The 27,884-nt window shown below is 35.8% G+C and overlaps 1 protein-coding gene across 4 annotated transcripts in view; it reads right to left on the reverse strand.

The window, feature by feature from the left end:
• The window catches only part of LOC100748549 (laminin subunit alpha-1), a 204,407-nt gene that overhangs the window by 4,295 nt on the left and 172,228 nt on the right, over positions 1 to 27,884 (reverse strand). For all 4 annotated transcript variants that reach the window (XM_012392434.3, XM_003493969.4, XM_012392435.3 and 1 more), the window contains 22 exons: positions 8,944 to 9,050; positions 8,357 to 8,540; positions 7,755 to 8,110; positions 7,353 to 7,550; positions 6,887 to 7,057; positions 6,617 to 6,780; positions 6,362 to 6,496; positions 5,828 to 6,083; positions 5,327 to 5,495; positions 4,832 to 5,053; positions 4,423 to 4,676; positions 4,158 to 4,269; positions 3,922 to 4,066; positions 3,443 to 3,755; positions 3,136 to 3,296; positions 2,355 to 2,493; positions 2,045 to 2,285; positions 1,556 to 1,729; positions 1,299 to 1,465; positions 1,055 to 1,213; positions 814 to 962; positions 55 to 342 (listed from right to left, as the gene is read on the reverse strand). In XM_012392434.3, coding sequence (XP_012247857.1) covers positions 55 to 342; positions 814 to 962; positions 1,055 to 1,213; positions 1,299 to 1,465; positions 1,556 to 1,729; positions 2,045 to 2,285; positions 2,355 to 2,493; positions 3,136 to 3,296; positions 3,443 to 3,755; positions 3,922 to 4,066; positions 4,158 to 4,269; positions 4,423 to 4,676; positions 4,832 to 5,053; positions 5,327 to 5,495; positions 5,828 to 6,083; positions 6,362 to 6,496; positions 6,617 to 6,780; positions 6,887 to 7,057; positions 7,353 to 7,550; positions 7,755 to 8,110; positions 8,357 to 8,540; positions 8,944 to 9,050 — 4,264 coding nt within the window. The remainder of the gene's footprint in view (positions 1 to 54; positions 343 to 813; positions 963 to 1,054; positions 1,214 to 1,298; positions 1,466 to 1,555; positions 1,730 to 2,044; positions 2,286 to 2,354; positions 2,494 to 3,135; positions 3,297 to 3,442; positions 3,756 to 3,921; positions 4,067 to 4,157; positions 4,270 to 4,422; positions 4,677 to 4,831; positions 5,054 to 5,326; positions 5,496 to 5,827; positions 6,084 to 6,361; positions 6,497 to 6,616; positions 6,781 to 6,886; positions 7,058 to 7,352; positions 7,551 to 7,754; positions 8,111 to 8,356; positions 8,541 to 8,943; positions 9,051 to 27,884) is intronic.

The following is a 27,884-nucleotide window of genomic DNA, read 5'->3' on the forward strand; positions in this document are numbered from 1 at the left end:
GTCATTTTCGTATATCTAAAAACTAAATGAAATTTCGAACTTTTTAATAATTACCCTTCCACACATGCTTCACAGGCCATATCTGGCGCAGTTGTAATGAAATTCCAAAGACCTATAGGCTTTCCATCTAGAATAACTTGGTGTACACATGCTGGAAGACCATTAGACGCAATGAGCTCGGTTCTTCTACGTTCTGTTATGGGAATTTTTCCTATCCAAACACGATCTGAACTGGTAATATCAAAGCGGCCGTATTCAGAGTCCGTCGAATTCTTTATGGGTGGATGTTCTTTGGTTGTCGACGCTTGTTTTCGTACATATAATTTGCCCAAGTGACGAACCCTGAAAATCATTTCAATTTCTCATAAAAATTCATTCAATTTCTTGCACGTAATATAGATAATGGATGATAAATTTTAGTAAACAGTTAATACATAGACAAAAGTATTATAGATATCGGTAGATAAAGACGTTATTTATTATATTATTTAAGTAAGGTAGATGAAAAAAGGATCAAAGTGTTAATAGTTCAATATAAATTCCTCATTCGGTTTTGAAGTTCTATTGAAGTGTTTTATTTTGAGGCAGGGATATAATATAATTTCGAAAATAATTTAATAACAGATATCGTATTTTATTTTTTAATTATTCGCACTTCTATTATCTTGTGGAATTGAATTTTATTCAAATGCTGTTATAAAGAAATTACATAAAATTAATTACATGATTTTTCCGATATAATGTAATTTCTTATAAGAAAAACTTATTAAAAACTAACGTCGGATGATACATATAATACTTCAAATAACATACCTTTCAGCTTCAATACGATACCAGAATCTATCATCTAGAAGATCGCCACTTTGTATCACTTCAGGGTGTGTAAGAATACCTGTTCCTCCTCCAACATTCCACATAAATCTCACTCTTCTGTCAATGATCTCCAGGGCAAGGAAATCATCCTGTATGAATAAGAGAAACATAGCAAAGGTATTTCACGTTTCGTATTTCATAATGTATTTAATTTCGTATTTAACTCGAGCAATATGCTTACATTTATGCTACTTGGCAAATAAAATAGGGGGCCTTCCTTTTTCCCTTTTGGAAGTGCAAAGGTCATGATAATCGAATTCATTGATGATGGCTGTAATGTGGATGGTCTGTAGGATCGGCTGCATTCTTTTCCTTCTGCTGATTTTAAAGAAACGCGAATCTAAAGAAAAACATTTCATTGAAAAATTTATTTGGCAAAAGTATAAAAAGATAATATATTCCAAAAATTATAGTATCATGATTACTCCGTCAGCGGTGTTTCTAGCTTCTGCGATTTTGTCTTTGAGATTCTGTAATTTTGTAGTCAACGTATCGTTCCATTTATCAAATTCATTTTTCCTTTTTACCGCGGCATTTGATAAACTTATTAATTTTGCATCTGCTTTTTTCATGTTACTCAGTGCTTCTGTCACTGAAACAATTTTTTTAGATGATTGTATGATAAGCTAAATATAGAAACGTATACTATACGTAGCATGAAGAAAAATATAATAAATCTTACATTTTTCGCTGGCTAAACTGATTTCGGAATCGCCTTCTCTTTTTAAATCGTACAATTTTGGTTTTAATATATTAGCAATCCCTTCTTTGTAATCTCCAATAAGTTTTTGCGAGGTTTTAATACTTTCTAACACCTTCTCGTTGTCGTTTAATATATTTTCAACATTTTCACGCACTAAAAGCAACATACGGATGTTTCAATAGAAACTTTTAATAAACACATATCTTATTGCCAATTCCAAAAAATCAAGATTTAATTCAAGATAAAATTAATTACTATCAGGGTTTTTAATTAAGAACTTTCAATCACAGCTCAAAAGTAAATAACTTGTTCTAAAAAGTATAGATATAGTATATCAAAATACAAATACTTTATGATCACAACGATCAGTAAAAAACCTCACATCTTTATTGCGGTTATTGAAGTCATAGCTATGTATAAATATTAAAAAAGGAAAAGAAATGGATCACTGCTAGAAAATGAACTTACATTTCTTACTGTCATCTTGCAATGTTTGCAATTTTATATTGACTTGATTATCCCTAATTCCAGTACTATTGAGAGTATTTTTCAAAATGTTCACAGCTTCCTTTTGCAATTCCAATCCATCGCTCGCGTTTTGTACTAACTTTCCATGTCTGTTTGCACTATTTTGCTGCTTGGACGATGCCAGCAATATTTCTTTAGCGCTATCCAACAGCGATTTTGATTTTGGGCCATCGGGAAATATCTGATAATACGTTATAGTTGTGAAGTAGACTATTTTTTAAATCACTATGACTACAAAGCGTCCCCTTACCTTATTGTACGTGTCTTCAGAAATATCTTTAGCTGCCGTTGCTGTTATATTTGCAGTTCTTATGTTATCGACGATATTCTTGTATGCTTGACTGGCCTTCAGCGGGCTAGCTGCGATGTTTTTTGTCTCGGAAAACAGACTGCTCGGCAGAAACGCCAAGTTGCACTTTATCAAGTTATCGATCGTCAATTACATAAAGTAAAAGCGTACTACTAAATAACGATTATTAATTCGCAACTGGAACTGTCTTCATATTTCATACGATTTCGTTTTGTTTTGCTTTTAATTTAAGTCCCGAGTATTTCCAAGTTCTCGTGCAGAGATATATATTATTTTTACAACACGTATTTCTACCGCGTTCTACACATTTACACTGTGTTACGTATTTGTCAAATATATATACAGGACCAGTGCGAAAAAATTGTTCAGTATTGTTTTAAATATTCAAGTATCTTAATAATCAAGTACGTCGAGATGTTTTAAAAATATAAAACAACGAATTATTATTTTATCTTTCCCTCTCAATATAAATTGTGTTTACCTGCTATAGCTTTAAATTGTTTAAATATCTTCATAAATACTTTTACAAATACAGATACGTTTTAGTAATAGCAATTAACATTCACAAATACTAATTAAAATTAATATACTATATTTTCATTCTGTTTTTCTTTGACTTGATATATAACGATATTTGCTTGACTATCTAAATATTAATTAACGCGACGATAAAATAATATGATCTAAAAGTATAAGAACAAACTAAATAATTTTCTCTTACCTGACATACTGATCAACGTAGTTCGATAAATTCTTCACATGTGCAATCGCGGGTATCACGTACGTGTCGTTATATTCGTAATTTAATCTATACAGTAGTTCTTCTTTCATACTCAATTTATCAAACCAGTATGTTAATTTGTTTCGCAGTTCCGGAAGGTCCTGTAATTTAATATGTCTTCTTTTGAGATGTTTCTCGAGATACCGATGATATCGTTACTTGTAATTATAACCAATATTAAAATAATTAATTAAATTTACATTTCTACCAAATCGTCTGTAAGCTAATTTATTGTACTTGTACATACTTGAACATTATTTCGAAAATTGACGATAAAACTACGCGTTTCATCAATCAGCTTTTCCCCCTCGGTAAGAGACGCATTAATTGTGCTCCGTAACATGTCGATCTCGCTACAGTAATTTTTGGCTTCCTGATATGTTTGATTAATATTGTTGTATAAACCATCGTATGTGAACAGCGTTTCCATCGCGTTTTCTATGATGTTCCGCATGTCAGTTAGTTTGATAGAATATTCTTCAGCATTGTTTTGAGCGGTTGCTAATGGCCCTGTTGCATCGTACAAGGAATTTAACCAATCGGTGTATTCTGCGACGTCCCTGTAATTTTTAAAAATTTTCAAAAATTATTATATAAATATTGAACCAATGATTTTGATGTAATAAAGTTGGATTTTATTATAATAATAGAATATTTGTTGTGAATGGAATTAAGCTGGAGTAATCAATGCGGTATCTATGTGAAAAAGTTGTTAAAAGTACTAACTCGAGAAAACGTTCTATTTCCATTGTCTTCTTTGCTAGATTTAGTTCTTTTATACCGTTCAAAATCATTTTTGCTGTGTTCAATGCTTTTTTTATTTCTATTCTTTTGTTCTCATTTGTATATTGATTCAACAACGTAATTGTATCTAGAAAAATGAAAAATCTTATTATAGGTATATATAGATTTATATAAAATGAAAAATTTGTGTATAAAAATATTTTATTTAAGGCAAGTACCTTCTATATATTTTCGCAGATTTTCCGCTTCGATCTTTGCGCTAAATATGTTATTTTCTAAATCACTGGTCTTTGATTTAACAGTATCTGCGCGCAGAGCGCGTTCGTTCGCCTAAAATATTAAAATATTATTAATATTCATACAAAAAAATTTACCATCGATTACGAGTTATTTCCTTTACGAATAAATAATATTCAAGGCTCTAAGAATAAATATTTAATCAGTGTAATTTGAATAAGTATGAAATTAGAATTAAATACATACAGTTCTGAGCAACATTTCAAGGTATTTCATAAGATTTCTATACTCATGCCAGGGTACATCTCTCATTCTTTGCCTCAGTCTATTTCGAAGGTTTATTTTATCTAGAAACGTTGTTATGTTGGAGTCAATGTAAGACAAATCTTCCCATGGAGGAGGAATATAACCATTGGCTATATGAGTGGTGCTTTCTGCTAATTCTTGCGAAAGTGCAGCCACAGTGTCGAGCAGTATACCGGTACAATTATCGTTGCACGCTAATGCAAAATAATATCAACGATTTAACAAAAATTTAATTAATTTTAAAATTAAAAAAATTTCTACTCGAACATCATAGAAAAGAAAAAAAAAAAAAAAGAAAGAAAAATTTCGATAAATTTAAACGAACAAGGTTTTCGCATTTTTCACTTACACGTGCAAACGTTATTTATATAGACGTGACGATACGCAGTACATTCAGAGCAATCACGACCCGTAGAACCAGCTCTGCACCTACATTGTCCTGTTTCCGTATCACATTCATCGTTCAAACTTCCAGCGGGGTTGCAATTGCACGGTATACATTTGCCACCAGGAAGGTGAGGGAATCCATAATATCCGGAAGAACACCGTTCGCATTTTCTACCGGTGTAACCTGCGCATATAAAGAATATAAAATACATTTTCCTCCGAAAGTATATCCTCTCTGGATATGCAAAATTAAGCAAATGTTTCTAACGTCAAAAATAGAGATACAATTGAATTTATTTCAATTTAGAAAGGGCTCTTCTCTCTCGCATGATTCACATCAACAAAAATAACGCTTCTTTGGTTCAACGTTTGAGTTAGTTTCTGATAAATGTTATTATATATTTGCAATAAAAATTTGTATAAAGGAATTCTTCTGCGATGCGTTGAAGGTACGTACCAGGTTTGCAAACACAAATTGCTTCCGTATTGGCAAGAACCATGCAAGTATTTGAGAATCTTTTATCTGCTTGTGGGCAAGGACACGGTTTACAGCCAAAGTCTGGATGGCCGTAGAAACTGTCTGAGCAAATATCGCATCTTGGTCCTGCGGTATTCTCTCGGCAATTCTGTAGCAAAAATGTTCGGTTTTATTTCAGAGACTTAGCATATAATATGTATATATTGAGATTTTATTTATATTTTGTTAGTTACATTTGTCTAAATCTGAAACAATTACTTTATTGTATTCTTTAATATTTTTTACTATTCTAAATAATATGTCTATTGAAAATTCCATTTAATTATTTTAGTTCATAAAATATAAACTTTGTCTATAAGTTATAGAAAGAAGTCTAGCATTCATCCTGGTATAAAACATGACAATTTTTGCACAAAAGAGACACAGCTGAATGATTCCTTCTTAAAGTGCAGTTGGTAGAATTCAAGTCGACTATCTTACCAAGCAATGCCCTGTTTCTATATCGCAAATATCAGATCTTCCGTTACACTGGCAAGGTATTGCTTCTCCAATAAGGTTGATAACAATGGTCGATGTGACGGTTGTGTTGTTGTACCATCGATAGTGTCCGATACTTGGATCTTGACAGGACGTGCTGTTATATTTCGGGGGGCATTTGCAAATCTCGACACCGGTTGCAAGTTGCGGTATATGCATGGGCGTTAAAACTGCAGCGTCTATAGAAGCCTCGTGCAAGCTAAAATTTAATATAATAATACAATAACTTGACATTTTATAAAGCAAAAATACAGTGAAAGAATTTCACAAATACTTAATTTTCCAAGTTAAAGGGAATTACGTTAACGCAGGTTTAAGAAGAGAGATCTTGTATTAATTATCGTCGAATAAAGACAATTTTTCGATATTCTAAGAATTTTCTCGATTTTAAATAAATCTTAAATAATTTACATAAGGGAAGAAAAAAGAAGAAAATAGGAGAAACAAGAAGTAACTTCCATGATAAAGTTTACATACGTCGTTCTTGTAAATTCCGCATTATCGGAGGCTTTTACCAGAATGTATTGCAAATTTTGCAAAGCAACCATAAGAACCTCTCTCGTGACTTTATAGTCTGGCCTATTTTGTAATTGCCATAGGGACTCGTGAAATCTAAAAATACCGGCAATTCGTATCATTTCGTATTTCGAAACGAAATAAAAGCAGGCATTAATTCCTTGTTAGAATATCAAATTAAGATTATATTAATTACTAATTGGAATTCGATATTACCTGACTTCGTAATGATTGCTATCCGAAGGTACGGGTAAATAGTATTCTAAGACAATTTTACGGTTTCCTTGCAGTTGCACGATCGGATATTGAAAAGTTGATCTTAAAGGTATTCCACCTTCTGTCGAAGTTGTGAATCTTAAAAATCCTCCGTAGGATACAACCTAAAATTATGAATTACGTTAAGACATCTTTGTGTGACCACTTGTTTGTCGCGTAATGTAAAATTCAATGAAATGTTCAAGTGTTTTTCGAGACATTTGAAGTTACCTTATCACCAAGAAAAGATTCGGGTAGCATCCAATAGAGAGGATAATTATAATACAAATGCGATGGTATCGTCACATCACCTCCAGTATCAGGGATCGTCGAAAGTCCATTGGTCATGTTTAAACCACCGTTAATAGGAGATAAAAACACTCGTGATCTAAATTTAGAAACCTGTATAAATGGAGAAATATCTTAATAATTATTTTTTCATTCTATTCATATTACAGTATTGGTAATATTTTAATAACAGCAATAATAACTTTTCTATTTCTAATGTAATTATATCTGAAAGAGAGATCGATGGAAAAGAAATTAATTTGAATTTGATAAATTTCTTCTCGAAATGATACGCATACGTATGTCGGATATTTAGATTTACATTGCACGTGCATAATATACAAATTTTAGCTGAACAAGAACAAGAATTTTCCGTAGAAATCACTTTGCGTAATACTACGATGCTTACTATTATATCATTGATAGTGTCATTGACGTGAAGAGTTCGTGGTCGTGTCAATCTCCTCTGCCCCCAACTAAGACCAGCTTGTTGACAGGAGGTCGTTCTTCCGAAACAAAAACATTCGGTGCAACCTTTCGGATTGTCCAGTGCTAAACCGAACGTACCTTCTTTGCATTGACCACACTGCCTTCCGACCACGTATTCCTAAATAACAAACGTACAATTTCCGTGTAACGTAAGAAACTGACCGAATATATTTCCACAAAAAACTATATGCTTCGATTGTATCAAAAACTCAAAGATTAATTTTCTAAATTTTTTGACGGATCATCTACAATGTCTTGTAAGTCATAATAAGAATTTAGATATTTAAAAAATTCCACTCAAAAGATGCGTTAAACTTGATACCTTGCAAGGACACTGCCCTTTATCATTGCAATCGCAAGTTTCATCATCACACTGCAAGGTACCCGCTACGTTGCAGCTACAAGGTCGACACCTAGGATAACCATAGTAACCTTTCGCGCATTTCTCACACCTAAGACCATCGTAGCCGATTCTACAAGGACATTGCCCTTGATGGTCGCACTGAGGTTTCATGGAACCAAGGGTGCACGCACAGGGCCTGCAACCAACTCCTGGGACCAAGTCCCAGGAACCTGATCTGCATCTGTCGCAATGTTCACCGAAAGTCAAGGTTGGACACACACAGCGACCCGTGTCAGGATCACAAACGTGACCTGGTCGCACACACGAATCGCAAACTAAAAATAAAAAATTGATGGGAATTATGTGAAAACGTGTGAAGGATGTGATAGCATTTACATACTGATTAATTAAATCCAATTATATCAAATTTCGTATTATTTAGTAGCATTTCCATATGACTATACAAAATTCATACTTTTCCTTCATTTTCATTTCTTTGTTTCCGGATTTTGTTTGTACATTGAAACGTATAAAATTATTTATATATATTAAAATATTTAGCATCGTATTATAAAATGTACCTTGACATCCGTTTGATGAGTATCCATAATATCCAGGTAGACAAACATCGCAACGTGTGCCACCCACTCCTGGTTTACAGTAGCATTGTCCAATACTATCGTGACAGGAAGAATTATACGCTCCTATAGGATCGCAACCACAAGGAGCGCATCCTGCTCCCGTTGGCAAACCCCAGAAACCAATCTTAACAAGATGAGAAAATAGAAAAGACTGATTGCAAATAATAAACTTCATAGCGTTTAATCAGATTCTAGTAACGACTTCGAATGTGTTAATAGGTTAGTGAAATAATAGTTGCAGCAATTCTATAGTAATTCTGACGTATTAAATTCCAGAAAGCGATGTCTCTAGAGTTTCGTACACATGTTTTTCGTATAATACGCAAATGGAATTTCATGATCTTAAGTTGAGAGACGAGTTGCGATTCAAACGATACTTGACATATTCGTGGAATACAAAATCACTTTGTCTATTTTTCTCAATCGTATCAATTTTTATCTATTGCGAGAAAATGGGAGTGAAAGCAATTTTAAGAGGTGGAACGAGACACATAAATTTCTACTTATGTTTATTGCGATCTACTCACCATACATTGATCGCATTGTCTGCCAGTCACATGGGGCTTGCATTGGCATTGTCCTGTTACGATGTCGCACGCAGTGGTTATCGAACCAATAGGATTACATCGACACCCTGAAAATAGTTAAGAAGACTCATACAATAGAAGATATTCATAGAATACTTGAATGTTTCGATGTACATATTCTACGATGTATGTTTAATATTAAATTTTATGAATTAGAAAAATTTGAAATTAAAACGAACATCGATCTTGAACGTAAGTTTTATTTACGATAGTATTGATAGTATTGTTAAGCTGTTAACACGTTCGTTGTCGATTGAATTCTTAACATCTACAGAATACCATCTTATGGAATCTTTACACACTGTACTTGTGGATTGTTATAAAACTTTCGTTTCAAAATTTCGTGATCTCTAATTCGTGTTTCGTATGAATCGATATCACATGCAGATCGTAAAAGTACTTCAAGATGCTCGCAGTAAAACGCGTTAATTTAGTATTCGCATTTTGTATAATTTCATGTTCAATAACTTCTTTCTACTTCTTGCAATCTCTTTCTTTCTTTTTTTTTTTATTTATCTTCCATTTGCTAAATTTAACAAAGAGTCGCGAAAAAGTAATTTATAGTCCCTTCGCTTAAACGAGTTCTCTTCAATGTTTAGATGAAAACTGTATGTCAAAGTATAAAATAGAATAATAACTCTTTCATTAACTCTGTTCCACATTGATAATTCACATTTCATTCTCAACCTGTGAGATCACGCCAAGAGAAATATGTCTTCCATTCATTTCACAGGTAACAATATACATACAGATCTATACATATCGTGATCAGCATCTATTCAGTCTGGATCCTAGTCATGCATGACTAGTGTTTGCTGATGCGCGATCGATCGCATTTCGCAATTAGCAATGCCACCACGACGAATGTTGTATTGTATTCAAACGATTTAAGCCTTGGTTGGCACTTTCACGGCTGCTGTCTCGTGACGAAAAAGAAGAAAGACCATTCAACGAGGAATTTTTGCGACGCAACCATAAATCGTGAGCAGGTACTGCAGATTTAAATTCAATTTGGTCACCAGTGTCAGACGATGAAATAATACTTGTAACTTGTAATCGGTCTAGTCAGAGGCGAGATAGTCGATGAGATCACTGTAACAACGTTAAACAGATATTTCTTTCCACATTCTGTTTCTCTCAACTTTTTAATTCCCTCTAGTTAATTTCCTCCTTTAATTGAAATATCTCATATTTCGTTATAATCGTTTTTCACGATTTTGTACGTATCTAATATCTGTCGCGTAAAGTATAAAATACAGGAATATTAAAAATATGATTACCAACACCTGTGGTAGTCTGAAAGGCTTACAGTACGTATGTGGCAAGTTTGATGTATCAACTCATCTATCAATGTTCGAAACACGATTCGCTAATGATTCTGAACTTCTCACATTTAACAGTAAAATTTCCTTTTATTCCTACACCAATAAATAGCCAATAACTACCTATTCACTTCGCTTATAACGCAAAAATAAAGAAGTATATTCAAGTTACATATTTCTATAAAACACGATTTAGAAATCAGCCGAGTAATAATTTCATTGGCGTGTCGCTTGCAACAGGCTTTCGCAATTCTACCTATCGTTCAACGAACAGATACACTTCCAGAGAAGTCTTAATCATCTTCTCGCAAAAAGAGGAAAGAAAAAAAGAGAGAAATAAAAAGGAAGGACTCGCAGCTAGGAATACCGGTAGACAAGTGACATATGATTAATTCAAGCAGCCATGACGCGACGTCCAGTTTAGCTTCGGACCGCGTAACCGTGGCTAAAGCATAAATAATGATCTCGTGTCTTTAATCCCACACGGTATTCAGCCTGGCATGGCGGTTGTAAATAAATAAATAACCGCACTCGTTACAAAGCTGAAGCATCAGCTGGATACTGATGGTAACGCCGCCTTAATTGTAAGTGATATCGATCATCCTTTAAATTGATAACCCTATGTATGTTTTCTTTATTGCATCAACAGTTCAAGTGCGATTCTCTTTTGTTCGTTACGCTAACGAAGGCCATCGACGATCCACCGAGCAAGAGGATAAGGTCAATTGATTATTCGTGATTGATTTATCGAGGTATTCAATAAGCTTCGGGTGGAATTGTAATGTGATTATAGTAAGGGAAAAATAGGATGTACAAGGAAATAGAATCAGCAAGTGGAGGCTGTGGTTTTTGTAGGGAATTGCCGGTTGCGAGATAGAATCTTAGCCATTGCATACATTAGAATCGTCTGATGTGTAATCTCGAGGCAATACAGTGTTGGACTGATAAGTTCTATAAGGCTATTTTGCAAAGCATCATTAATCACTGCGATCGCTTCCTATTTCAGACTGTGAATTCATGTAAAGTCTGATTTATTCACCGGGTAAGTAGTAGGTATTTAATTTCGACTCACTGAATAATTTCACACGGATCGCTATAAAAATAATCAATGACAATTCTATATTCCAAACTTATTATTCTAAATTAATTTTCTGAAAAAGTTTCCATCTCCCTGCTGTGCTACTCCTCTAGCAATGGTAATGATTCTCTTATTTAGTTATGCGAAAAATTAGATTATCGGCTCGCTTTAAAACTAATTGATTCGAACGAACGAGATCCTATTGGACTATAGAAACTCGTTCTATTTCCAACCAATCCCAGCACTTATCAAAATGTCAATGCGGCAAGACACGCACGTTCCTCGATAGCCTGTTCCCACGAGACACGTGTTTTTCCAGATTACACGAGTCTCTACACGAGATTTCGCTCGTTCTTCACGACGTACTCAAACATCGTTCTACGCAGTCGGAACGAGCGCTCAAAGGTCGCACGAAGATACGAGCCTCTGTAAAAGCGTAAATCTGCCGGATCTAGAGGTTTCCCGTTCCCCTTTGACTGATTCGTCGAGGACGGGACGCTTTAAATTGCAGGTAAAACTTTCCTGAATACCATTAGCTCGTCTGCAGTCGAGATCTACGCGGTTATATCTCACGATGACAACGAGTCTAGTTAAGCCATACCCATGTACGCTCCTGTGTACATCTTCGTTCATACCGTCTAGCGTTAGGACAATTGCTGATATCATATTAAACGTGATACAATAGGATCTCGACTATCCCAATTAATAAATTTTCGAATAACCGAGCGATTGATATTCCTCGATCATTTTCTTCTTCATCTTCCGATCCCTTCCGGCTCAATCTTTTCGAACTGACAAATTCCAAACTTTGTTTCAACTGGTAGTTTCGTGGAATTGCTTTCCTATATCGATCGCTATTCACGGAAATAGCTGGATATTCGTTACATCTCCGGTGTGGCAATGAATGATTGCAGTTTGCAGACAAACTTTGAATAACGCCACTCAAAAGTAAGAAACTGTACTCAGTTAGGATACGTTTTCTCGTTGTAAATCAAGAGATATGTAAATTTTCGCTTTCTCCCTCATTCTACTCGTGGTTATTAATATTTCTCTGAAACCTGAAAAGAGAACCGTCAAAACGCAGAACCTCTACTACGAACGTTCTTTTGATATGAAACGAACCTGGAGTTTCGAATTGCAGTGAGTGCCCCATACTTTGCGAGCGCGACACGTTCGAGACTGTCAAAGATATGAGCCCTGCAGGAACAACCGAACCAGCCGCTCAAGTTCAGGTATTCGAGGCAGCGGGAAAGAGTATGGAATTTTATCGAGTTTGGCTAAAAGCGCATGATTTCTGCATCCCGTGCACAGGTCTGCTTCACGCGTATAAATAAATGCACGCGTGTCTAAGGTGCGCCGTGCACCGAGCTATCAAACCGACTGTTTGTGTGTTCCGTGAATTTATCTTTGCCGACAGCTCATTATCCAACAACGATAAACAGTCTCCAGAGAAGCAGTTACGAAATTCGCGCAGATGCTGCGGACTTCCTTTTCGGCTGTTTACTCGTTGTCTATGTTGCCTACCTGATTGTCTTTCTTCTCCCTCATTTTGCGATAGTTTCATCCCTTTTGTACGTGTATTTTAATTTTAATACAATTTATATCGAAAGAGAGAAAGAGAGACGCAATTTAACAGTATTGGAATTTAAAGGAAGTAATTTAAAATGAAAACAAAATCGTGAAGCTCGATCAGTGCGAACAAATAAATTCGTAATTCTGCTTTCTGTATCTCTCGAACGCAGGATGTATCGGAGTTAATTTATCGACTCTTTGATATGAATTTTTCAGCTCTGTCGAAGTAATTTTTCCGTGCAATGCGTAAATTTCTACTTCTGTTATCGATACTTCCTTTTCCGGTCACGTAATTCCTTAGTTACATGCGAATATATCTAGTTTACATGCGAATATCAAATAAGAGAAACAACCTTGTGGTTAACTTATCTAGTCAGTAAGCTGGATGCATGAAACATATCTACCAATAGAAAAAATAGGAGGACGTGCTGTTTTTTCAATGTTCTAAAAATAACGTTCGATAATGTGTGACTCATACATTTATTTCTAGCGTAGTAAATTACTTTAACAATAAACTATACCCGTTATCGCAATACAAATTTAAGTAATATCTTTTCTGAAAATAAAGTAACCCCAATCGTAATATATAATTCAATTTTATATTAAGAATAGATTAAACTGTATTTTAGTATTTCGCATTAAAAAAATACGCTGACCTATGTTTATATAATGACCTATAAAGATACGAAATTCAACGAAAAAGTACAGATACGCGTAAGTATTTTCCATATTCTCCGATAAAGAATATCCGTTTGTAGACGATATATTTTTCACATTGCACATTGCCAACCTAATAACTATGCCATATTCTCGCAAGACTGCTCTCAAGTAAATCAATAATAGAATCGCAAGGATCCAAAGACAGAAAAATCAGAAAGTTATCGAGTCGCGTTAAAATCGGATACAGTGGACGCACCGTGCAATTTACATGCTCGAGAGTTCTCCGCGTTCTGCTTTCTTCCTTCGTTCTACCCTTTCCCACTCGTGCTTTCCTCGCAGACACTTCTTTGCTTTTTATTGACCCCGCTTCTTCTTCTTCTGCCCACGTAGCCACGTCGGTCCATATATAAGTGCCAAACGTTCGACGCGATACACCCGTTCGTGGTGCGCCTTTATTACCACGTGTACACCGTTGTACGAGCAGTTTGCACGTGTGCGATGCTCGTTTTTCATTCATCCTTGCACGGCACCAAATGGCAGAAACGCGCAGGTGGTCTCCCGTTGTTCCGCACCGGTTCGCCAGGTTGCAGCAAATCCGCGTCGATGAATGATTTCGTTTTACAACCGATAGGTACTAACCGACCGCTTCAATCGATTTTCTTTTACGCAAAGAAATAGAAAGATTGTTAATTATTCACAATTAGACCAGTAGATTTTATTTGTAATTGAAACATGATATAGGATAATTGTAGCCGATTAATATGGAACGACGTCTATCGATAACAGTGCAAAATATTCTATTAAAAGCAGAAGACGGGCATATTCGTACAAATGTTTTTTTTTTTTTTAATATTTCACATTCACAATTTGTCCATTTGGTAGCATTTTTTAGCTGTTTGATTATCGTGTGGGTGGCTTTATGGTACAAATGTGAGGAGCTTCGTTTGGAAATTTGTCGTTGAGTACAGTTTGAAAGCGTACGAAAGCTTTTCACTAGTTAACAATTATTACTTAAGTTAACAAATATTACTTTTCCATCATCTATCGTCAAACATATTTGCTTTTGAGTGCACAAAAGAAATTTATGGAGAAATAAGTTAAATTTATTTTCTTCTTGCTTTAATTATTATTTTTCTGTCGAAACACTTTTAGTATGTACTCGATATTGAACACGTCGAATGTACGTAGTAGTGTGGAACGTGTCAATGATGCTGCTACCGATGACGACGATACAGAATTATATTTATTTCATGGCGACAATTTCAAACGGGGCAGTAGCAGTGGAAAATAAAGCGCAATTCTTTTATGTGCACTGGTGTTTTAAATCTTGGTTAGGACGTAAAGAGGAAGTTTTGTAAGCCCATAGAAGAGACATTAAACTGCTGCTATAACTATTTGAAATAACCCATTTCGTATCGTTGTTTTCAATAGATACTATTATCTGGAAATGTACGCTCGTGAATATAAATCACCCGCTATATGCGCTATACGAAACACTTTGATATTTCACTGATACTATTACAAGTAGACTGCAGATTTTCATGTAAATCTATATTTTTGTTAAAATAATCTCGAAAAAGTGAAACCTATGCAGAGGTTTGTTTCGTCTACTACGTAGTCTAACAGATACCGTATTTTGGATATTTTATGTATATACGTGTTTTAGTAAATTTTGCTTGTCGGCTATAAAATTCAGATTGATTTACATAGATAATTTTCCATACACACTCTCATTCAACCTCAATACGCGCTAGATACGAATATTTTATATATTTCTGCATATCGTGTGCAATTCTGTGCATCTTTGCATCTTGGAATGTTGCGTAAACGCATAGAAATCCGCAGTGTAGTTATGAGACTCGTCTATCGCGATAATACCGTTCAAATTTGAAAAAAATCAGAAAATATACAGGATGGTTGGTAACTGGTGGTACAAGCGGAAAGGGGGTGATTCTACGCGAAAAAAGAAGTCGAAAATATAGAATAACAATTTTTCGTTCGAGGCTTTGTTCTCGAGAAAATCGACTTTGAATATTCGCTCGGTACGCGCGCACTTTATCACGTCTCGTTATAACGGATCTCACTGTAGATTCTTGTCTCGATGGAAAAATTAAAAAAAAAAAAAAAGAGAAATTCCGCGATGTTTAAATTAACTACGAACGTATAAAATTCCCAAGGATAAAATTACCGATTTAATTCAACTGAAGATCTCGTATGTTCGAAGAATTATCCGACTCGCGAAACTCGGGACGTCGTAAAACAAAAATAGAGCAACATACCCTCCGTGGGTTTTAACGCTCAATGAAACTCTTTACCACCACTTGGATAACGTTCATGGCTGGATCACGTTATCCTGCCCCCGGAGAAAGCGAAGGTGTCGTTTTAATTAAATGCACGCCCGGTAGAACTGGGTGTTGTATTCCGCGCGGAAACGCTGTTCGACAGTCGTAACGCTGACAGCGGACAATAAGGCGCGTTGTAGAAGGCGTGTTAGTTGCATCTTGCCTATTGGTTCCCCTATAAAACGAACGTGGGTGGATACGGGCTGTTTGAAGAAAACGTTTGCAACCTTTTGGTTTCTCTCGTGTGCGATGTTAATGGAAGGAGGAAAGGTTGATCGTGCCATTTAATGACCAATCTTACTAATTCACACGTTTACCTTATTGACAGATTTATTTTCATTCGAGTTTGCTTTACTGGAGTGTCTAGCACTGCGTGTCAGCATTGAACGCCGCGCATAGAAAGGCGTATATAAGATTTTACTTTCAGATCAATTTCGGAGTGTCTGCAGCATGTCAGCGTTAAATACCGCGGATAGAAAGGCATAAATAACATTTTATTCCGATGTTAATTAATTTTAATTCTTCTTCTTTCTTCGTTCGCGCTGGTGTAAAATGTTCTGTTCTAAACAACGGTATACTGTTTCCAGGATCCTAACTGTCTGACAGCAAATTCGATCGACGATTTAAATTCTTTTCGCGAATCTTAGCGAACTTGAAAAAGTTGAAATTTTGAAAATTGATCAGAACCTTGACATAAATTCTCAGTTGAAATAAATGTATATTGAAATAAATTTTGTTGCAAGATTCGTACATGGAATTTAATTTCAAGAAAGTAAAATCTCGTTTGTCGGTGTTCGGGTCAAATGTTAATCGAAAGCAGCACGAACGAAGGAAACTTGAAATTGATCGAAATATGCGGTATAATTAAATAAGTGTCAGTTCGAGAGAATTAGCTGATTTGACTAACTAGATAGTTTCGCTGCGAAATAACTCTCTGTTTAGCTATTTCCTCTCGTTAAAAGCCGGTAATGTAACTTTCTTCTCGTGTTGCACGAGGACTACATAAACATAATCCTGTTTACGTAACGTGGGTGCACATTACACAAGCACACACATATAGGCAAATACTTTTTTATACAATAAGACTAATGCGATCAACCGTAAAGAAATTATGATTGGCAAGCAGATACGGAAAATTTGTATCGATTAAGATGAAACGATTAGAGTCATCATCAGTTATTGATCTCTATTACAAGGACAGCGTGTCTAGGTGGGCTGGATCGCGTTTCGATTAAGTTACGATCGATCGATCGATCGATCGATCGCCGCGTTGTCCCAAGCGCGACGTGTTACGAACTCGTTTTGCCGGAAGTAATTATGTTTTAATCAATTTTTCTCTAGTTCCATAATATCATTACCGAAGATTACGCGCATTCCATTAATTAAAAGGTAATACAAATTCCAGCCAAGAAAAAACGAAGGGCTTTGTACTTTTACAATGTTTGATCATTATAACGTAGACACCAGTTTTATCATCGTATGCTGACATTTAAAAATCATTTTAATCGCGTTATATCACGATAAGACGATTATAAAATTAGTTCCATTTATTCGCAATTTCTTAAATACGTATATCGAATACAACGATGAATAACAAATATTTGGAAAGTTATAAAGGAAGGCTTTAAACTCCGTGGAAAATAACATTACCGCGTTTCGATTTTTTCGTCATTTTATAGAGTAATATAATACATCTTTTACTTGAATATAACGGTAGATAAGGAATATTTGAAAATTTTGAAAGGAAGTCTTTAAACCCTACGTTCGGTGAGTTAAGAAATGAAAATTGAAGGTAAACTTTATCACGAACGAAAATCGCGCTTTCACGCTTCAAGCGTGGCTATAAATATCTATATTAAAATACAGAAAGCGATATTTCAAAGATCGAGTAAAAGCGTGGTAACGATCATGGTAATTTTTTCGATCGACACACGGGCCCCTTCAATTTCTATACTTTTGTTTCCCCTTATTCTTGTATCTCGCCCGCCATACTGCAAGCGAGATAATAACTCGTAAAGGGTACATGAACGCAAGCGAGCGCAGCGTCGAGAAATTATACGCTCGTAATTCGAGTTCGCTGGAACCATGAGAGGAAACACCTCTCGAACTCGTTCGCATTCGAGATTGCTTTTGCCACGAAGCGGTGCTTTATTCGCCCAGAAAATGCAAAATTTTAACGATGGCTGCAATCTTTCTACAGCTGCGGCGAAAGTTGAAGTTTTAGAGTAGGTACGTTGTAGATCGAACGATTGAACTAATGGATATTGAGTTGAATTGTTGAATTGAGTTAAGTTTGATACGATTGCAGCGTTTATTCCGAAAGTGGCGTAAGTACATTTTTTCTTTGATTTTGAAATATTTAGGTGTTTGCGTTTCCATCGAATGAAAACTGACGATACGGTCCATTTGGTTTATCCACGTGTCTCTATGTGTTTAAGTAAGTGTAAATTCATATTTTTATAGAAATATTTTTGTTCAGAATTAACTGGACTAATATCGTTTTTCATAGCTATGAATGGGCTTGAACTTGCAAAGATAGTAAATTATATAAATTTATCAAATTTTAATTGTTTAAAATTTATGTTCCATACTTCTATTTCGAAACGTCTCTACGATACTTGAGAATAAACAGAATAGAATTAAATGAATTAAAATTCTTATAACATTAGTGTGTTAAACTGCAATAAACGTACCTCCTGTACCACTATCATAATTTTAATATTAACACCAGGTTGTCCATTGCGAGAGACGAAAGCAAGATAACAACAACATGTACCTTCTTTGATCTTAGGTTTGCACTTCGATACGACCCGATATGAATGTAAAAGTATTATTAATTTAATAATACTTGAAGTGTAACAATAATTACATTTAATTGTAACAATTAAATTTAATCTCAGTAATACTAATTTAACAAATGTAATAATAATTTACCAGAATATTACTAAAACGTATATAAAAAACTTGTTCACATCCGTATATGCTATATTATATCAGATACAAGGGTTAGGATTACATTCGCTATCATTTGTTTCTAATTACTAGTGTCTCCACTGTTTGGACAGGATACAGATTACAGGAAATGGACTTACGTTGCTTTCAAAATAAAATATTATGTAGTTCCATCGATTAAGGAAAACTGATTAAAACAGACGAATGTTTCGAGATTGAAATTACAAATTGTTTAGAAGTAAAAAGTTCACGTGAAAATAGTACATTTTTCATTTTCTTAATTTCTTCAAAAAACTAGACTGGCACTACGTTTCAAATAAACGATCCGATCAATACGCGATTATCGTTACGCCTTTTTATCGCGTTAGATTAAGATGTTGTTAAGAAATATTTATAGAAATATTAGTTTTTACTGTACGTATTATACATAGCAGTTTTAATTTTTATGTTGTAACTTTTAACAGAAGAAGTTGCAAACAGTGTACTGATGTTTGCATCTTCGATACTGCTTCAACAAGTTGTAAATCAACTAAATGTAAATATATTTGTTGTTGTCTAAAATTTTAGAACAATATGTTTTAGAGCACGTAAAAGGTAGAAACGATTTCGATCAAGAAATTCCTCGGCTCGACGTTTAGTCTTCGAACGCCGCGTGCATATCCGCGCGATCGTTTTGAATTTCAAATGGGACAAACGCTGACTCACCGTTTCGCCGTGTAAATCGTCTGTCGTCGACGGCAAATTGACACGCGATTAATCAACGACCTCGTCATGTTCGTTTCATGGCCAGAAAGCAAAACGTTCTACCGATATTTTTAAGCATTAATGAGCTCGTCGCGCGTCGCTTTCTATGTAGAATCTAACGCTGGCCGACATTACTGTCGTTGATTCCTCCTTCCACCATCTTCTCTTTCCGCTCTGAGAAACCTAACGAGCCTATTAGTCGCCTATGAATTACGCTTTTCCTATGACTTCTATCTCAAAAATAGTTGACCAAGTTGAACGTTATTCCCCACCAAGCGAACATATTTGTGTACGACGTTTCTCAACATTTTTAATCTCGTTCTGAATTGTTGTTCTATCGATATACAACTTTAGCGATTATTCTACAATTTTCGTATTTGATGGGAGAGAATTACCGACAAACTTTGGGGAATCTTTTTTACAGAGCTTGGAAACGATTCTCAATAGCCGGTGCAAAATATTTTCTTACTTTCAATTCTTGTTTCGTCGATTTATGATTTCTCGCAGATGTGTAGAAAAATCTTGATGACTTCTTTATAGATCTTGAACATGACATATTTAATAAGCTTGGCAAGGCAAACTGATAAAGAAAAGCGTTTAAAAATAAAGGACGAACCTGCTGCAAGTTAAATTTTGTAGTCGCTTTTGCAGAATGTTTATTACCGTCGTTTAATGTTAATTAAGATCACGTCGGTGAATTGAAAATAATTTAATCAGACGTACACAGCATCCTGAATCGTACGATCGGGCAAATCAATCTTCCTTTTAAAAGCCAGGATCATTAAATGAAATGTGCAAACCAACTCGTGTCTAATAACACTCGCGTTCACGCCAGTGCGAGTTTCGCTTCGATAATTTCACGCATCATTTTTCAAGCATGTCATTAACGACATTAAAACGATCAGATGCATCAGTCGAATCAACATACTCTTTCAAACGATCAAGTAGATTAATGTTCCTCTCGGGAAGCAGCGTTGTTGCGTGAATTGTCTTCTCAAAAAGCATCGATGGATTATTAATTATACCGACACGACGTGCCGAGCTTTGGTAATTTCTGTGTCAGCGATTAGCGATCTATGTGTGTTTAGAAAGTTGTACGCGTTAATTGGCATATTATTATAAGCGCAACGTAGCCGTGGTTCTTTCCACTATTCGTTTACGTCGATTTTTCAATCTCTAGAATGAGATAGGAAAACAACATTTATACTAAATTTGTTCATCTGTTTCCTAAGTTCTTTTTTCTACGATATAACGGATAAAAAACGTACCAAGACCTATGCCTAGGCGATGATAAAAGACAAAGGAAATTTAAAAAGAGGACCTCCAAAAAGATCGAATGGCAACGTTTTACGACCTCCCTAAAAGCTGTCGCGAACAATCGCCACCTTTGCCACCGGAGCCTCAAAATCCATTTGCTTCGTACTTAAAACATCCTCGAACTTCTCTGAACTGAACTGCAAAAAAAAAAGAACACAATGCAAAAGCTCACCTCACGAAAGCGTGTCTACGCCAACGAAACACGTTTGCCACCAACGCAACCACACCGTACATCATCCTACGGCATTCTTTTCTGTATCCAGCCGATATAAGCCAACACATAAATCGTTCTACACCGGTTACAATGTGAAACGACGTTCGAAAATCCGCGATCTCCCACATGGCATAGGCCAACCGTTCGATACGAGACCGGTCCAGCACCCCATCGCGGTGCACCTTGCGGTCCCGTGGCTTCTTTACTTCCAATTCCTGGTAATTCGATACCTGGAAACGATTTCGCGTGTCATATTACGCGTTTACACGACTGGTCATTCCGTAGTCGCTTGTCAGCCGAAGCGTAGATACCTACGCTTGTGCAAAGCTACGTTTGTGTGGGGGTGTTGCGCATGTAGCTGACAGCAGAGCGTAATAATTGCGACCACCTGTCGAGTGTATGATCTACCTTGCGTATGTTCTTTTCTGTGGTCCGCCTCCTTTTACTAACGCGTGGCAGCTCACTTAAGAGCAGAGAGTAGAGACGAGTTTTTGATGCAGGCCGAAATTTCGCCGGCGGATACTATGGCCGGGTTCACAGCGGTGCGTAGCTCGGGATACGCGTATTTGCGATTACAACATCGCCGTTTATTTTGAGGTATTTCTGCGAGAAAATGAGTTTCACATGGTTAAAGTTTAAGGAAGCTTAGCGGTACCAAAGTTGAGATATCGAGCCTCAAAGTTTTCATATTTAACACGTAATCTGTGTATGAAAGCGTAGACAAGATAACCTTTCCATTTACCGCGGTGAAAATTGTCTTAGGAATTTTTCAAAAAGACTAATATACGACGCGAGATTGTATTGAAAATGTTGGATAAAAGAATGTGGAGGCTTGGCGGTATTAAAGTCGAGATATCGAGCCTCGAAGTTTCCATATTTACCACGTAATTTGTGTATGAAAGCCAAGCTAACGTTCCCATTTATTACGGCGGAAATCTTCTTTGGAGTTCTTCAAAAACTAACGTACGATGTGAAACGGTGTGGGATATCTTATACTGAAATATGGCGAGATCTAGCGATATCGAAGTCGGGATGTCAAGCCTCAAACTTTCCATATTTAACACGTGATCTCTGTATCAATCCATCGCCAAGATACCATCCAAGGTCTCCATCCATTACAGTGGTAATTTTCTTAGAAATTAAAAAAGGAACATTAATATACGATGTGAAACTGTTTTGGAAATTTTATATTGAAAAATGGAGAGGTATAGCGGTATTGTTATTAAGGTGAACATGTAAAAAGTATGTAATTCGATCACTGTCATACGCGTTCAAGTAAGAGGCGGAGCTAGCGCGTTCAGTTTTTCTAAAAAGTTTCTTTCGCTCCCGCTGTGCTGACATGCAATTTGTCACACACACTTGTGCGTGCGATTGTATACGAAGAAAATATTTAATTTGTTTCGTTTGTCGCCTTCGTAGGAGAGGTATCGTCGCCAGGATACGCGAAATGAGCATCGCGATACCACGTCTCACGAGAATCGTCGCGCGAACGCTTCTATTGATGTGCATGCGTATTCCGTAGGCGTTCAGTACGTTTATCTCCGTGTAAAACCGGTCTAACTTTTCAGTTATGAAAGACAAAGGTAATTACCAACATATAGAATATAGAGGATAACGGTGACCATGTTTCTTGAAATAGAATAATTTGAAGCGAGGATTTATATACGAAACTAATTTGCTTTTAGTATGTTAGGGCAATTACGATTTTCAGAATAATTTTATCTACAGATCTAACGTTTTATTAAAGGAAATAAAAATATAGAATTATAAAAGGTATACGTATTTGAAAGTAGAAAATATTATCGAGTTGTATCATCCGTTTATTGGCTGTTATATGGCACTAGAATAATTTATGATAATGAGAATGATAAAGAATATGGAAGTAGTTAATTTTTAGCAGATTACAACGATCAAGGTTTTCAGAATATCTTTTTGATAGGTGATAGCTAACATCTTAAAATAAAATCGTGTCGTTCGATCAGTTTAATGTTATTATGTTATAATTGCTTTTTAAGGTTCGATTAACAACATAAATGAACGTAAATGTAAAAATTAAGACACAGAATCTTTGGAAGATTCATGTTGCGAAATAAATCGTGTCGGTATTGCCTGAAGAAAAAATATATAAAGACAGCTATTATGCCTGATACAATTCGTCCTTTGGTTCTTAGTTTGTGTTGTAGGTAGAGGCAAAGCGATCTACTTTGAAAGTAGTTTGCCATTGCGCACTTTTATCCTGCCTTCGATCTTAATTAATTTCAGTTGCCTATTAGTCGACTTGAGAAGTGACCTCGCATGTGTTACGTCAATATACCCGGTAATGGAACACGATGAATCAGCCAGTTGATGATTTTACGAATAAAAAGACCACTGGTTCCGTTTTACTGGTAGAAAATATAAAGAACGATTATAATGAAACGTACATTTATCAAATCGCTGGTAAGTCATCTATAGAGATCACGTTTAAATATTGCCAGACAATCAGTGAGTTAATTTTAAACAGAGTAGATAATCCAAGATATAAAGAACGAATATGCGACCGAATCCATTTGTTTCTTTTTATTATCGAAGGATTTTGCTTATGCTTTTATCAATTTCAATTTATTAATTATTTAATCGAAGCAGATAACCTAGTTGCAGGAAACCAAAGAGATAAGAAGCAAGGATGGAGATTAAAGTTGGAAAGAAAAATGTTGTTGATCATCACCGTAATAGTATAACTGTAATGTTTGTAGTAGTAAGTTATGTGCGATACCGAGAAGTTCATAAAAATCGTAATCCAAGTGCTATCTTAAGGCCACAAGGTTGGAATACATCGAACCCTCTTGTAACACGGAACTCCGGAAACACGGTTTCGATGGAAAAATTGCGACAGTCCTCCTCTACAACACGATATTCTCGCAATAAGATTTCCATATGGCAAGACTCAGTGGACTTGGACAATCCTCGTATAGAACAAGTTTCTCTTAACACGATTTCGATACAACACGGAACGAATTAACCGTGTTATACGATGACTGACTGACAAATCTATCTATCTATCTTAATTACTTCATCAGAGAAGTCTAAGGGAAAGAAAGGAATACCGATTTCTTTTTGTTTTTATCTTCCATATTATTTTTATCCTTTACGTTCTATCAAAATACTACGACGAAAACCTTCCATTTAATCTTAATCGTACACCCAATGATGCGAAGCGAAGGAATATCAATCATCATTCAAATTAAATTGATTGTTTCATGAAATGATAATTGATAGTGTTACTTGACCCAATTGCGCGATTCGATGAGGTAGACCTTTCTCATTGACCCCATGACTAACACGTGTCGTGCGAATTATTTGCCATCTTCTTGATTATGGTATCCGCTTTGAACGTTATTCTAGATTAATATTGAAGTAGAATGGCGCCACGCCAGTGTGAAAAATTGTATGCCTTTTCACGATAAGCCACGCGTTATGTCAGCATAAATTGAATACGTTTGTAGGTATACGTGCGAGCAGAGATATCCGGATAAGGAAATAGTTTCCTTGTGGATCGAGCAAATAAAATTCTTTTTCGAGAATCAAATGAAATAATCTTGTTGAGACAAATTTTCCTACGCGTTATTTTATTTATCTTTCGAATTTTTCCCCCTTCCTCTGATCTTTCATTAAACAATTTATCTTTCTTTCTTATGTAATTTCTACAATTATAATTTTTTATCAAAAGAAAAATTTCTATTTACATTTTTCCAAATGCGCTTCCAGCGACACAAAGATTACTTATTCTAATATTTTCAATTGTATGTTAGATTATTTCAGAGGTGTTTCTAATATTATGTTCCCTATATCCTTTGACAACTATACCGAAGAATTGCTTTTTTCCAATGAAAGAAGCAAATATACAATATCTTTATGTTTCTCTCATACGTAAATAGACAACCAGAAAATCTCATCGATGTTCCAAATTGTCTTACATTCAACGAAAAACGATGGATTTCTAAGAGTCGAATCATCGCGAAATGTCTATATCCTCGTGGACCATCCGTTGTCGTTCGAATAACGACGGCATTAAATTGTTAAATCGATCGATAACGGCCAGTTCAATTGAGATAACCGCGAATAGTTTACGACCCCGGTAATAGATAACTTAATTTCTCCTTCCCCTTACGCTATCAGTTTTGCGGGACATTGTAATTTAAATTGTTACGCGTTGCGCCGCCTCTATCTATATAACCTAAGTGCCTCGTTAAACTGACGTTCTCTATTGAACGGACGTCTTACACGGATCGATCGTTATACGTTTTTCCTAATGCTAGCAACACTTAACACCTGCTACGGTTATTTGTGTCTATGCTTCGGGATGGTCGTATAAATGCAGATTTTCCAACTATGTACGTAGATAACAAATTGCTACGTTCGGCCGGACGTGGCTTTTTCTTTATGGTTTAACATATAATATAAATGCTAATTTTCCAAAACAAGCAAATTTTATTATTGAGCTTAGCGTATAATTACAGATTCTCTGTTCGTCAGCCGATGTAAGCGAGCCAAATTTCATTTTTACGTATTATGTAAATGAATAGAGGTAAGAGTTTATAAGTAAGCTCTAAACGATCGGTGCAAGCGCAGTTACTTATAATACTGGACTTTTCGTCTTTTTCCCTTTGTTGCAACATGGAAAATATTTTAAGTACGCTTTTATGTACTGTAAGATAAATGAATTTTACGAGGTTCTGTGTCTGAACTGTGTTTGGACGGTAAATTGCTCTCGTTAATTCCTCTCCGATAAAGCGGTATGCTAAAGCAGGTGGTGGGTAGTTAATGTTTTAATTTTAATTCGACGTTGTAATGATCTTGAATTTAAGTCAGAATTTTGAAATACGTAATTATCCTTACGTTTAACTATCGCGTAATTAGTATGTGTTTTAATGCTAAGGATTCATTGGAACGTATTTATGCAACGAAAAGGTGCACCAGTGTCTTCTGTACTTCGTAATTTGTGAAATAAAGAAGTCGAGGTTGCTTTAATAAACTGTATGGTGTAATGACTACCTGACTGCTTGAAATGTGTTTCAAATAATCTCTGGTGTACAATTGCCGTTTCATTATTAACAATACCTATAAATGTTATTACATGTTATGAATTTCTTGGTACTAGGTACTTCTCCATGTAATTACACTCAACATACTTTTCTTCTTCGTTTGAATAAATTTGTTAGAAGAAGAGATCATATTTCATATTTCCTATCGCGATTACACGTAGCAACTTGAACTTTCCTTCAATTAATATCCACAGCCACGTATTCGTCAAATTGAAAGCATCGAGAACGATCGAACAAGTCGCGTTCTGTGAAAGAAGCAGAAACGGATCACCTTAGAGCGCGGTGTTTCGAATTTCGTGCGAGCAAACATTCCACGAATAATCCTAAAACAAACGCGGGGAAACGAAAAAAGAAAAAGCAAAGAGAAATGCAGTGCGGTTATCTTTATCAAACATCCAACTTGAGCAGCATCTTGAACACTCCAAGCCACCAAACACCGCACGGGACGTATCCACGGTTTACCTACGTGATTTCTCAATTACTTGAACCAATACCAGCGTTCTCTCTGTCGAAAGCGTTTTAACCTAACAAGCTTCTCTTCGTCATTATCCATTTATCTTATTCGATCTTTTAATTCACTGTCAAAAGTATCCAACAACAAGATGAGAACGAGGATAGCGAAGTTCTTCCCAAAGGGAACTTCCACACGCCCGACGATCTATTCCTTTTTATCTTTTCCATTCATTTATTATTCCTTTGTCTCTCTCTTTTTGCCGTTTCAAAGGCTCGATCGGCTAATAAGCTTTCGAGGGGCATTTGTACCGGAGATAGCCTGTATCGGCGCGGTCCCCCGTAGCATAACGCATTATGCATGCATGTAATGCGTGCGTGCATCGCGAGGCTGGGCCGCCTGTAATTTCGGATTATGGGAACCGGACGGCGAATCGCGGTTAACCACGAGGAACGAAGAGGAGGAGGAGGAGAAAAAAAAAAAAGAAAGAACACGGGCCACCGCAGCAATCTCGGAAGAAGGAAACGCGAGACGATTTTGATTAAAAATTGCCGAGAAACGAAAATTTGATAGCGTGAGATTAGCGCGCGTTTCGGCGCATCGCGACTCGAGCAACCGCGATTTTTCGAGAAACGGTGAGAAGCGCGTGTAGAGGATTGCTTACCGTTTGATAATTAACTTTTATTTTCGCGTGTTTGTACGAGTGTATGAAGCTGGTAGTAAAGTACGTTCGATTTGATAAAGATATTAAATTCATTGTACGAGGTTTCATGTTAATCACGTGAAATTGTAGTTACGCGTAATTCCTTTATTTAATCGCTGTAATTTTCATGTGATTCTATACGCTTTCCGTAACGATTTAGTAATTCTGTTACTCCGGGCTCGTATAGAGGATATAGAGGATGAACTGGATGAATGTTAAACAAATGGGGATGTGAAACGCAGTATTCGTAGAGAGTGTAGTAATTTATGTATATTTAGAAAATTATCGAACATCAAGTAGCATAGTAATATGCGATGTTAGCGGTATAATAGTAAATGAATCATCTCTTTTCCTACTTGCCGCCGTACACAGCGAATAAGAGAATTTATGGGAATTATAAATAGGTCAAATTGTGGGCAGGCAGTGTGCGATTAATTTATGT

This window comes from Bombus impatiens, unplaced genomic scaffold (assembly GCF_000188095.3).
Source record: "Bombus impatiens unplaced genomic scaffold, BIMP_2.2 scf_1445, whole genome shotgun sequence".
Taxonomy (NCBI): Eukaryota; Metazoa; Arthropoda; class Insecta; order Hymenoptera; family Apidae; genus Bombus; species Bombus impatiens.